General features: G+C 49.9%; 1 protein-coding gene across 2 annotated transcripts in view; it reads right to left on the reverse strand.

Moving 5' to 3' along the window:
- The window catches only part of TNFRSF21 (TNF receptor superfamily member 21), a 34676-nt gene that overhangs the window by 6205 nt on the left and 14328 nt on the right, over positions 1–14143 (reverse strand). For both annotated transcript variants that reach the window (XM_075049008.1, XM_075049007.1), the window contains exon 4: positions 4923–5188. In XM_075049008.1, the coding sequence (XP_074905109.1) occupies positions 4923–5188 (266 nt within the window). The remainder of the gene's footprint in view (positions 1–4922; positions 5189–14143) is intronic.

Here is a 14143-nt window from a genome sequence, read left to right on the forward strand (position 1 = left end):
TGGCTACCACAGCAGGGAAACCTCAAATATAACTGCATCTCCTATAAAGTTTGTATTTTTGTGTTTATATTATTTATATTTGTATTACTTAAAATTATAAATTATTAAACCTTTGTGTATCGCACATTCTCCAGCCTGGTTCAAACCCAACCTCAGTTTGCTGAAAAATCAACTCATGGTTTAGAGTAAGCCTGAAGGAAAACAGCGATGCCCACGCCAGCAAAACCCAACCAGCCTTACCCCTTCCGCAGGGCCCTGGCCACTTTATCCCACAGCTTTGTGCCTCAAATAAAACCTGATGCAAGTCCAGAAGGAAAAACTGCACGCAATTTTGGTTTTTTTCCTAGCTGCCTGGGCACTTCCCAGCCCTCGGACCACAGCCCCTCAGCTGGGTAACCCATCCAACAACTTCACCCTCGCTCCACCGCTGACACGCGAGGTTAACGCAGCACAAAGTTAATTACTAATTACTGGGTCCAGCCCGGTTCTGCTTTGCCAAAAGAGGAAACCCAGGGGATGGGCAGGAGCTCTTGGGGACTAGATTTGGGGAACGCTGCTCCAGGCTCTGCCCCCTCACCCCTGGGTTTTGACCTGCAAAAGAGGAATAAAAGAAGCCACAAAGCGCTGCCACAGCCACATGCCTCGACACGGGGCTGCTTTCACATCCTCTTCCCTTCTGGCACCCCCTGAAAATCCCACAGTTTAACCTCACACCACACCCAGCCCTGAGATATCTGCTGATTCATGGGATTATCCGCAGCATGCAATTAGCCACGGACCTAAATCTCGTTGGGCTTGGGGCTGCAGCCTGCCCCTCTCCATTTGCAACATCTCCCTTATTAATTTATTATTTTTTCTAAGCTTTGCTGAGGCTGCGCTGCTGAACGCCCTGAGCAAGGCTGTCTGCTTCCCCTCCATCCATTCCCTGAAATATTTCAGCTGAGGCCAGCAGAGCCATAAATAAGGAGATAAGAGCTCAAAGCATTGCTCACGGTAGCCAAGGTGGCCAGCTGTGCCAGCAATGCCCCAGGCCAGCCCAGGCGAGCACTGACACCCCTTGGTATCTGCAAAATGCTGTTAGGCACCCCAAAAAAATCCCATTACCCAGTGCCTGCGCTACACTGAAATTTTTCCAATTTAAAACCCAAAACGGGGAATTGCAATTTGCTGGGACAGCAGTGGAAAACCTCTCCCTTTCTCCCCCCGCCTCTATCCCCTATTTTTGTTGTTGTCAGCACCACTAATTTAGGGTGTGCCTCTGCTCGCTAAACAGTGCCCGGGCTCGCATGCCGCTGCCCGGCAAGCCTGCCTGCAAGGGGAGAAATTCTGCAAACCTCAAGCTGGAGAAGCATTCACGGCCGGGGCCAACCTTTAACAGGAGCCCTGCGAGTTAAACGCACCCCAAAAAACCTTCCCAGAGCTGCTGCACCCTCCATATTTTCTGGATCAGCTGCAAAAAAACGCTAGCAAAGCGATTCAGAGGGCTAATCTCGTTTTAACCTAAATTCATTCAGCACGATGCAAAACCAGCATAATCTCCCGCAGCTAAAAAAGCCGGCGAGTCTTCAGTGGAGCTGTTCCCTACCCGAAGGAAAATGTTCCTGCCACATACCGTAACGCTCCAGAGACTCCCATTAATTCTCCTGTTCCTATCGGGGGTTGTAAATATTTGGATTTCGGAGCTCGCAAGGCTGCTGAGGGAACGGGGCACTACAAGAAAGAGCAGCTTTCAGGTTTCACAGGCTGAAGCCAGATGCCGGATAAAGGATTTGGGACAAGAATACAATAGCTGGTGGGATGGTGAAGGGAGGCTGGCTAGGTTTAAGGTACCGATTTGCCGTCAAGAGAGCTACGTCATTCAATAATACAATTTTTACTTATGAGTTGGGGGTGTTGGTGCTTTCTTATGACACAGGACCGTGGGAAGAGATGGGGAACCCCCCTTTTGCACCCAGGGATGTCAGGCAGGGCCAAAGGCGTCACGGACAGCACAAGCCACCCGTGAATCCCTCCCGGGCTCATCGAGGACACGCTGGCACGCATTAGAGGCTCACCGCTGGCTCGGGTCACCCCAAGGGCATCATGCCATTAGCTGTAGGGAGGATGCATGCATTTGCATTGCTTGACAGTCCTCACTCCCTCCACAGCACAAAAACCTCTTTTTATTATTTTTTGGGGGGGTGTTTTTTGGTTAGGTTGGGGTTTTTTTGTTGGTTGTTTGGTTTTTTTTTTTTCCCCCCTCAAGACCATTTCTGCAGGGCTGGATGCTGGAGAGGTGCAGCGCAGCACCCACGCCTGTCACCAGCGGGGTGACCCGCTCCTTCAGATCAAACCAGTTTGGTACGGAGGGAAACTGCCTCGATTTGTCTGCGCTTGGACAGACAAATCACCGAGAGTCAAACTTGAATTAGCTCTAATTAAAGGCTTTCCAACCAGCAGATTTGCCTGCTCCCAGCATTGAGCAATCGGTTCCCCTGTCTGCTTGCGGTCTGGACCGCTGCGATGCAGCTCCGCCACCGGCACGAGGCTCCAGGGGTTTGGTCTTCCTTGCACAAGCTGCTTCCCACAGCTTTCTGCATCCCTCCCAGGGCTGTTCCATCACCGCCGGCATCCACGGTGTGGGAGCCAGTACAGGGAGAGGAGGTAGACAGGTTACGGCAGGTAATACCTTGCAGAAACACAATGTGCTGCCGTGCTGAACCTGCACCCTGGGGTGCTTTTGAGTTTTGACATCCCACGTGCTGCTTCAGCACAGCAACCGGTCCAGGACCTTCAGGGCAGAGGAATGGCCAACACCCAAGGTTGATCATGGGGGATGCTCATCTGAAAAAGCCTGATCACGTACATGGGGGAGGAGGATATGCCAGCTCGGGTGAATTTTTAAGAACACCTCCTTTGCTGAAATGAGCCCCATTTCTCATGTGGACCCACCTGAGCCACCTGCTCAAAAGGTCAGTGACCCAATTTTACCAATTTCTAGGAAAACAAGTGAAAGCCACAGGGGACCACCAGGCTCCCAGTGCTGCTGGATGCTGGGGAACACAACACACTGCTCTAAAAAACCAAAGAGAAATGTCTTGCAGGAGAGCTGGTCACAAGTCAAGACAACTTGCATACAATTATCCATGAGATTTGGATCTGCCCATTCTCTGGAGCATCCGCTTGCTGCATTTTCAGAGTTATGGGCATACGCAAGCCAACAGCTCGTGGTTACTCCATCATTGGGAGTCCACCAGCCCGACAAGTCACCCAATAAACCCTGTTCCTGGAGCCACCACCTGCATTTTTGTGCTGTTTGAGAAGCACCGCCTGATAGCCTTGGCCGAAACAGCACAACGCTCAGGAGCGTTGAGCACTGCACAGCCCAAGGCGTTGATGAACAAGCCCCACATTTTATCTGATGTCCTAGCCCAACGCTTTGCTGTAGTACTCAAAGTCAAAGCAGTAACTAGGAGGAGAGAGGGTCCTACCTGCTCCAGGAGAGCAAAAGGACAACGTGTCCTTCTGGGTACACCGCACATACTGGAAACTTTAATTCACAAGTGCAAAACGACAATTTTCTCTGCCTCTTCTTCTCCTAACCATAGGTTTGCCTCAGGCTTTTAATTTCATTTTTTCCATCTCTGATATATAAAAAAAAATATCTTGGAGCATGGTAGGAAATGAGAAAGCTACGTGCTGCTTAATTACCAGGAGCTGGAAGGAAGAAAACAGCCACTGAATGGGAGCAGGAGCGATCAGGCAGCTGGCAAAGGAAACCTATCCAAAATTTGGGCAGGATGCACGGGGCAATGCTTGGCAGGCACCTGACTCAGGGTCTCTCAAAAACACAAGCCCAGGACTCTTGCTAACACCATGTGGGATTTCACACCATGGTTATGAGGGACCAAGATGTTTGTTACACTAAATGAAGCCACACAGGATACGCAACATGGTGAAGAGACCACGGTCCCTCTTACAGGGGCAAGTTTGGGACGGTCAAAACAGGATTTGGGAATCCCCTGCCATGACAAGCACCCTGCCCCACAGGCTTTACTATACACAAAGGTCCACCTTGCCAGGCCCCCACCAAGTGCCCAGAGAGGTTTGCAGGCATCCACCCGTTCCCTTTTGGGTCTGGGTCACCAACTGGTTTAGGGGGAAGAGCCCTCCCTCGACCGCCCACACCTCCATCCATGTGTTGTCCCACTGGCTTCCACATTCAGAAGAAGCCTCATTTATCACCTTTATGAATGCTTCCAGAAGACCACTGAACTATCAGAGCCAAAAAATCCAAAAGCACACTGACAGGTAAGGCAGGGGTAGCCAAAACAAACTGCAAAGGTCACCGAGGCACCTCCTGACGACTTACAGCTGGCCAAGACCCTACTGCAGGATATTCTGCACCAATTTCTTCTCCCAAAACATGGGACAGGTTGTTTTAAGGCCAGAGCTGCCAAAGAAGGGCAAAAACTCTGGAGGACAGCACGCATTGGCTCCCCCATGCCACCAGCCACCACCTTGGAGGAAGCAACTCTCTACTCCACAACGGCAACATTTAGTGCTCAAGGGTGCTTGGCCCTTCTCAAAGTCCTGGGCATTTAGTTATAGCATTTAAGAGCAAGTTTAAAGGGAGATGTTTTTCCCTCCACGTCCCCAGCACGAGGGCTCAAGTACCAGCTCCTCCCGGTGACCCTCAGAGATAACGTGCAAACCACAACATGCGGGACTCAAGAGCTTGCCAAAACTTCGATAAAGTTTTGAGCAAACCGTGGCCAAGCTTTGCTCGAAAGCAACGTAAAGCTTAACTATAAGCCCCTGCGGAGCTCCGAGGAGGGGGAGACGGAGTCCAACCATTGGGCTATTCGCTAAGCTTGAGGCCACAACCTGCCAAGACGCGCGCCGCGTCGGCCGAGAGCGCGCCGAGCCCAGCCCGTCGTTACCGGCGTGGTGTCCTCCATCAGGCCTCGGATCTTCTCCACCACGTCGTTGCGGCGGTGCTGGCGCAGGGCGCTGATGAGCTGGGCCAGGCTGGCCTCGGGCCCGCGGATGGTCCAGTGCTGCAAGGCGGCGTAGGCGCGCTCGTGGTCGGCGGCGTAGCCGTTGGAGAAGGCCGCCACCTCGCGCTCGCTGGCGTTGCACAGGAACTGGTAGATGTCCTTCCACTGGCTCCCCACCTGGGCCGCCACCAGCTTCAGGATGTCGATGCCTGCGGGGCAGAAGAGCTACAGGTGAGGCACGGGGGTCGGCAACCTCCTGGGGCTGCGGGGAGAAGGATTAGCAAAGCTTCTCCCCCATGCCCAAACAGCCGTGCTTTGCTTTTCTTTGGTTGGTCTTTGTTTGGAGACATCATCATCATCATCATCATCATCAACATCATCATCATCATCATCATCATCATCATCATCAACATCAACATCAACATCAACATCATCAACATCATCAAGACCTTTCATGAGTCCAGGCTGCAAGGAGCTCCACAGACAACCAGCACCCATAACGTGCTCAACACCCGCCATGCAAATAAAGGGTGATAGACCCGTAGGTTGCTCCAGTGGAGGCACACGCGCTCTAAAACGAACCACGTTAATTTAACTGTAAAATTTCCTGCGCTCTTTGGCACAGGAAAAAACCTGGTACTCAGCCACCGCACGGCTGCAGGAACATGGGAGATGGCACCGCGCTCGCCCGTACACCTGCATCGCAGCCACCGCTTTGAACAGGAGCTGGATTAAGAGGTGAGTCACCAAAGCACATCTATCAAGATGAGTATTTCCATAACAGAGCACCTACGGCAGCTACGATGGCATTTCGAGCCGCTTCCAGTGCAGACGGGTGGGACGACTCCGTTACAGGACGGGAGACCCTGCACCAGGGGAGCGCTGGGTGGATGAAGATCTGGGGAGGGACCTGAAGAGCAAAAAGGCAGAGCTTCCCCCAGAAAAGCCCGTGAGACATGTTGGTTCAAGACAGCAAGGGCTTCCTCCCTTCAGCTTTGGGACAAATGCAAAAAGCACGTTCATCCTCGTGGCTACTAAGCCATCAGGAGTTAAACCTTCCAATAAAGCCACACCTCTTCCATAACGGCTAATTAACCTTGTTTTATCAAGCTGAACACCGCCTTGTTATAAACCACCACATGAAGGGTCAGCATAGGTGAGGTGCAGAGATAAGCGAGGTAAGCATACCTTGGCTTTCCTCGCGAGCCAGCGTGCCTCTGTCACTACGGGGACTACTTCTCCTTCCCTCGGCAGGCACGACAGCCGTGTCAGCAAAAATAGCTGCTTATGGAGGAGTATCGTAGCCACAGGGCCTTTCCTGCTGGCCTAAAATTTAACAATTTCTAACACAGTTTAGACCAGACCTCACAACTGCACCTTCAGGTCACAGCCCTGATATAGCCAAATAGATATATACATACATATATATATCTAAATTAATATATAAACTATACAGCCTGATATAGATATATCAATAACTCTCTCTCTATATATATAAAACCAATATATCCTTATATATATTTATATCTCTTTAATATATACGTGTGTGTGTATATATACACAGATATATGATATAGATATTTTTATATATCTACGATATAGATATTTTATGTGTGTACATATATACACCTTGACATTTTTATATATGTGCGTATGTGTTTATACATATTTCTATATATCTATATATGATACAGATTTTATATATACACACACACACACATAGATATATATATATATATGTAAAAAAACTACAGAGCCTCAGAGTTATTTTTGACCCAAATCCTCACTATTAAAGCAAGCTTATCAAGACCTGCTATATATAGACTTTAGTTTTCACTTCTGAGCTAGATAATGTAGCCATGACCCCATGGTGCTCAGAGCATCTGCAGCCGGTGTTTGACCTGCTCTACAGCAGAAACACCAAAGCACAAACCGCATTTTGCATACCCCTACCTTCCTCCCACCGAAATCACCAAACCGCCCTCCCCGGCGGATTTACGGCGACGCGCGTGTGCTATCTCACATGGAGATGCAAGGGTCGGGGTTTCTCTCTACCGTAAAAGCTCAGCCCACCAGCCCAGCGCGGGGGATGCAGCCCCCCAAAAACCAAACCAACCGCAGGGCTTGGTTTTAACCAGGGAGAGGTTCAGGAATGAGGGGGAAAAGAAAAAAGGGGTGGGGAAGCTGCCTTCATTATTCAAAATAAGCCCAAGACAACGACAATGTTCCCCAGCATTAAGGAATAAGAAAAGGCTGCGAACATGCTATTGAGATTTATGATGAGGTTAATTATCTGAGGCACATAAATAGATGCTATCGCCCGTTGCATTTCAACACAGTAGCAGGAATTAAGCCTGGTCTTGTTAACTGTTCCTGTTACTCAGACGAAGGCCCAGCTGTCCTCAGCTCAAGGTGACACAGGTTGCCTGCAGGCTTCCAGGCAAATCCCAAATTCCTCGCCCTTGATGCTTTTGCATCCAGGCTGGCTGGCGGTCCTGCGCAGGAAGGACAGGCAGTCTGAATCACGCCGGCAGCCAAGCCCTGCACCTTTGGATATCACACACCTGTGTTGGTAAGAAGCCCAAAAGCCAACTTGTGTTTGGAATCTGATTCTTTAAATCAGCAACTCAACTGCTTTTGGCATAAAAGCAGCAAAACGCCAGGTTTATGCAGCTGACAATTCTATCACTCAAACGAGGGGAAAAAAAAAAATTTAAAAAAATCCCTGAATACCATGGTAGAAAAAGCTCTGCAAGGCTTATGCACCAAGGTAATGACAGCAATGCAAAGAGGGATGAGCAGGTCTGGTACTACCTACTATATATAGATATATATAGATAAAGACTTATGCACTGAGATATATGTAGTGCATAAGTCATTACATCAGTGCATAAATCTTGCAGAGCTTTTTCTACTCTCGTATTCGGGGATTATTATTTTTTCCTGGGTTGAGCGATATGTATAGATATATAGATAATGCTGCCCATTTTTATATATATACACACACACACATATATATAAAATGAGCAGAGTCGAGTGCCCCCGGCAGCACTGCCCTGCAGTGAGACAAAGCATTACAGCTGGGTCAAAGCTTTGCCCACACCCACTCCCACGCACATCAGTCATACAGAAGCATTAAAACATAATTTGCTGTTTTATGACCCCCACATAGCACATCTAGGCCTCCCAGGGAAGGAAAAACCCATATACTGCCTACTCCTATCTACGTATTTAATGCTGATAAATCCTAGTATTTACAGCTGCTGTACTGCTGAGAAATGTTTTCAGCTGATCGCAACTTGATTCGCACCCGTTTTACATGGTGGCACGACATTTACGTCCTGATGTTCTCACAAGATTTATGACACAAAGCACTCATGCTCCTACTGACATTTTCAAGTTTAGTATATTTAATCTCACCGTTCAATAAAGTGGCCCCATAAACATGTTTATATCCCTTGGCAATAATATCCCAGGGCACGAGAACACACCACGCAGCAGAGGACTTAATGGCGCGTAATAATCTTTGGAGAACAAATGTTCCATTAAAAACGAATTTGGAAATGTCTACCTTAATACTATAAGAACCTTAAACTCATTTTCTTGCAACTATTAAATGAATTTAAGCCCCATATGTTCGCTACATCCACCACAATATTGTGCAAACAAAACCCCAGAGAGATATGGAAGAGACACAGACATGAGCGCAGATTTGGCTCCAGTCAGTCAGAAAACTACTGCTCCCTCTGTTCTTGAAAAATAAGATTAAAACCATTACATGACAAGTTGTGGCTGCACGCTGCCAAGTATTACTGCTCAAGCCATTTACAGTAACTTAATTCACTTGTTCAAAACTAAAATAAAATGTTAATGCTTATAATGAGCTTACAGTCCTACTATTTCCATATTTCCAGAAGCCCTACAAGTTACTCTGCAGAGCAGTAATAGTGCTGGAGCGTCCCGTTGGGATGGGAAGGTGCCCACCAGAGCGCAAGGAGCAAAAAAACCCAGCTCCACCTTAGGTCCTGGGTCCTCCCCGCGCACCGAACCGCGTGGACCTTCTCCCACCGCGCTCATCCGCACGCCGAGGCTGGAGATGACGCTCAAAGCCCACCAGACCCCAGCAATCCCCAGCGAAACGGCTGAGCTCAGCGGGGACGGTGCTTTAACCCGCCCATTTCACACTTCCCGTGCGAGGCCGGTCACAGCCATGTCGGCGTGATGCTAAAGCTGCTCTGAGCTTGCAAATACCAGAGAACAGCCCGAGCCGCCCTCCGTTTTTTAGCACGGGGCATGGGAACGGCTCGGGGAGAGCTGCCACCACCCTGCTGCTAACGCAGGAGGCACCACCGCCCTCTCCATCATCACCATCAGGGACCATCACCGTCCATCACCCAGCTCTGCTTGTTTCAGACGCTGGGATGAAAGAGCAGCCCCACGGGTGCATCCAGCAGGGCCATCCCGGAGCAGGCAACGACAGTGCGTGAAGGACCCAGGGCATCCACGCGTGTCTTGGGTACCGGGGCAGGTGGCATTTCAATTGCCATTATCTAAACATCGCAACGATACGCGCAATGATCGACATCTAAAAATCGCTAAATGTTGTGATGGGCTACTCCACGTAACCGCCTAACGTTTTAAGGCGGTGATAACCCCGGAGCAATGAAGAACTCCCCTTCAAGCCAGGACAAGACCGACGTGTCGTGCACAGGCAAAGCCCAAGGGTGGATGTGCACGCATGGGAACATGGGCACAACCAGGCACGTCTACAGCCAGAGCAAACTGAGACAAATGGAGACAAGTCCAGAGACGGACAGACGCCTGTCGAGCGGCACAAGCCAACAGCACTGCTGATGGCATGTCCAGCTCATCTACAAAGATGTTGAGCTGAAGGGAGGACCTTCCTGGAGAGGCAGGGCAGGTCTACAGACTGGTCTCTCGCCTCCAAGCCTACTGCTCACCTCTGCCCCAAGCTTCCCCATAAACACCATTTCAGTTAATTTCAGTGATTTCCATTTGCTTATTTCGAATCTGGTTCAAGATTTTGCCCACCCATTTCCAGCTCCTTTGGACGTCTCTCGCCTCACTGCGGTACACAGTTTGGTGTAGACAGAGCAGTCACTCCTTCTGCTCACGAACGTCACCAAGGTGGTCATCACACAAGCACATGGGACTCGGCTGAGCTTTAATGACTCTCTCAAGCTTGGTCTGGACAAGACTCCCTCGTCTCCTGCACCCCTGCTATCTACAGGTTGGACACGAACTCGACTCTTCAGCAATCGTTTGGCCTCAAGCAGGCAAGGGGCCAGCGTGGCACGGGGCCATGACCAGCGGTGCCGGCACGCTGATGTACAATACCTGCAAGAGACCGATTCTCTTCTCCGCCGTTACTTTTTCACATCTTCAAGCAAACTCAAGAGGAGTGGACAAGCTACCCTACCAGAAGCCTACACCCAAGCACCTGGCAGCAAGTAACGGTAAAGTCTAACCACAGCCTAGCCACAGCGGAGCTTCAGTTCCTTCCTCTCCCCACCCTCTCACAAACAAAAAGCTGCCATCGTTTTCATTTCCAGAGCTCAAACCAAAAGTCATCTGGTACTTTTCAGAAGAGCGCGCGCTGAGAAGCTGCCGCCTGTTAGGGAGAAATTTCATGCTCAAGTCTACACAGCCCTCCCAGCCCATGTGTCCTCCCATCCCACTAATAACGAAGGGACACAGAACAGAGAAACAGAGTAATACAACATCAGTTCAAGTCCTACAGGCATACAGCTGGGAAGTAAAGCTCAGGAGATCCTCCAGGACTTGTGGCACACACGGTCTCATCTAGTGAGCAGCTCATCTGCCCAGGGTTCCAGAGCCAGCTTCATGCATTTTCAGAAAAGCTGGATTTCAGGAGACTCCATGCTCCAGCCTTTCATCAGCAGGGACGGGTCCCACCAGTCCACCCACAACACCCGCAGCAACTGACTTCCACCATCCCATACCAATCTGAGCTGGAGCAGCTGGAGCTTTCACCACCTACCTACTCACACAGGTATCCCAGAGATGGGCAATATTAATCTGTACACCGCATGCAGTGACAAATCCTGACCATGACAAGCTGGCTGGATTTTGACACTTGCACGGACCTTGAGGATGGAGGATCACGGGTGGAAAGCAGAGCCCAAGGGCACACGCAAGTCAGACAGGGGAACGGTGGCGACGCAGCCCAACCCTCCCCTACATTCAGATAAAAGCTCCGAATCACTGCAAACCCAGCACTGTTCCTGAGCTCAGCCCACCTACCTCCTCCAAATATCCTCCTGACTCATGCGAAACACAGCCACAGCAGCCTATTTTTACCTCTGAGCGCACACCGAGAGCCTGCACGTACAAGCAAGCCAGGATGCAGCACATCCAAACTCCAGTTGACGAGACACCATGGCTTGGCCAAACCAGGACTTGGAAATCCCAAATCCCTGACAAACACCTTTCCAAAACGTGAAAATTTCACCAACCTCCACCAAAAAAAGGGAGGAAACTCAAGTCCCGTCCCGTCCCGTCCCCCAATATATTTTAGGTCCTAAACGAGGAGGTTTGGAAGATGCACAAGGTCCTGCACCTGGGTCAGGGCAACCACCAGTATCAGCTCAGGCTGGGGGATGAATGGATTGAGAGCAGCCTTGCGGAGAAGGGCTTGAGGGTACTGGTAGATGTAAAATTGGACATGAGTCCACAACGTGTGCTTGCAGCTCAGAAAGCCAACCGTATCCTGGGCTGCAGAACAAGAAGGGTGTCCAGCAGGTCGAGGGAAGTGATTCTGCCCCTCTACTCCACTCTGGTGAGACCCCAGTTGGAGTACTGTGTTCAGCTCTGGGGTCCTCAGCACGGGAAAGACATGGACCTGTTGGAGAAGGTCCAGAGGAGGCCACAAAGATGATCAAAAGGATGGAACACCTCTCCTGTGAGGAAAGGCTGGGAGAGTGGGGGTTGTTCAGCCTGGAGAAGTGAAGGCTCCAGGGACACCTTGCAGCAGCCTTCCAGTACCTAAAGGGGGCTTATAAGAAAGATGGGGAGAGACATTTTACCAGGACAAGGGGCAACAGTTTTAAACTGAAAGAGGGTAGATTTAGATTGGACATAAGGAAGAAATTCTCTCCTGTGAGGATGGTGAGACGCTGGAACAGGTTGCCCAGAGAAGTTGTGGCTGCCCCATCCCTGGCAGTGTTCAAGGCCAGGCTGGATGGGGCTCTGAGCAATCTGATATAATGAAAGATGTCCGCACCCATGGCAGGGGGGCTGGACTAGATGATCTTTGAAGGTCCCTTCCAACCCAAACCATTCTAACAAGAGCCTTTGTCTGGACAGGAAGAAAGGACACACTCATGAAGACTTGTTAGCAATTTGCTAGTTTTCCCATGGAGGACACTGCTGGTATCAGACCCCCCCCAGGAGCCAGTGTTTCACATCCTCAGCAAGTGCTGTTGGGGCAACAAACCACTAAATGGTGATTTTTAATTAAAAAAAAAAAGTATAAAAAAATAAAATCTTGCAGGGCAGGAAAGGGTCTCATGACAAACACTTCCCACACGCTCTCTGGAAAATAACCAAACCAGGCAGTCAAGGAAGGTCTGTGATCAGCCACATGCTGTTACGAACATTTTTCAGACCCTGGAACTCGAGGGTCAGCATGAGACAAGACCTCCCTTCCCACCACGTGGAAGTCACCTCTATAACAGCACCTTTGGTCCAACCCTCCCGGGACCCCCGCGAGCTCCTGCCCACCACCACGGGATGCTCTTCCAGTGTGTCTCCCTACACTGGCACTGGGGACCTGCAGAAAGCACTTGCTCTTCCTTTGGTTTAAAAGGGAACGGCCAGCATAAGTATTTTATGTAATTATTAAATTTTAAACAGCTTTTGCACAGTTAATCTTCATTATAACCCTCTCGGACAGCTGGTAACCCTGAGCAAGCACACTGCCGTGGCCAGAGCCATATAAATATCCAGACATCCGCAGATGCCAACCCGAGGATTAAATTCGCCTCCCGCATTTTTCTTCCCCCCAGACAAAGCCTTGGCGAGCGAGGGAAAAAAATCTGCCTTGTTATTCGAGGAGTTATGTGTGAGAGCCTTACTGATGTGAGAAATCACAGCCCTCCCGGTGCAGAAACCGGTGCTGGGTTTTTGGCAAAAAAAACCCCTGGGCTCGGTCTGTTTTTCTACAAGGACAACCCTCCTTTCCCCGCAGAGCTGCCCTGCCTCTGACACTCAGCCCTACACCTTAACAGGCAGGCACAAATCCCAATCCCTTATTAAATTAATCCAGGGGCCACCCAGGAATTTTGACCATGCAATAGTTCAGGTTTGGGGTTTTTTTCCAAGCAGATTCAGGAGCAAACATACCAGCTTCCCAGGGCAGCTCCGCACAGCCCTGCACACGTTGCGGATAGACGGCCCCTGTACCAACACACATTAAAAGTGATCAAGCACCGGTCTTCAGGCCTGTTAATGCAATAAGGCTGAGGAGGAAGATATGATAAACTTGCACATGATTAGGTTTCCTCCTCTCTAAGCAGAACGGCAGCGTCCCTTGTTTGCGTTTTCGAAAGCTCCCTTTCTCCGTGAAGCTTTAGTCAGCTCCTGCATAGGTCCTTTGGAAACCATGCAGCTTCCCAAAAGGTGAAGAACGAGTTTGGGGCAAACCTGAGCAAAGTTTTAAGTCGCGTAGTTTGAGGAAGATGGTGTTTCGAACTTGTCAAACATCACCCCAAAGCTCCCCTGGCCGAGGTTTGCGCTGCAGATGAACAGTTGCTTCATCCCACCCCGAATTGGAGCATCGTGCCCATTTTAGAGCAAACATAGGACGAAACACAGAGCTCCCACACAGCCGACCAAGCTCCAGTGAGGGAACATTCCTGTTTTAAGGCTCAGCGGTACTACAGCATCCATATGCCTCATGGCACCCGGCACATACCCGCCCCTTCTAATTTAACAAGCTCCCTTTCTGCCTGGGTTTCACTTTGCAGGCTGACATTGGAGGACCAGCAGTCATCTGCAGATCATTAAGCTGATGATGCCAGAAGAGAGATTGCTTTAAAAAAAAAAAAAAAAGCCAAAACCAAACATCTTCTGCCTCTCCGCTTTGGCAGGTAGACAGACATTAATCCCTCATCTCATGCTCT

This window comes from Buteo buteo, chromosome 17 (genome assembly GCF_964188355.1).
Source record: "Buteo buteo chromosome 17, bButBut1.hap1.1, whole genome shotgun sequence".
Taxonomy (NCBI): Eukaryota; Metazoa; Chordata; class Aves; order Accipitriformes; family Accipitridae; genus Buteo; species Buteo buteo.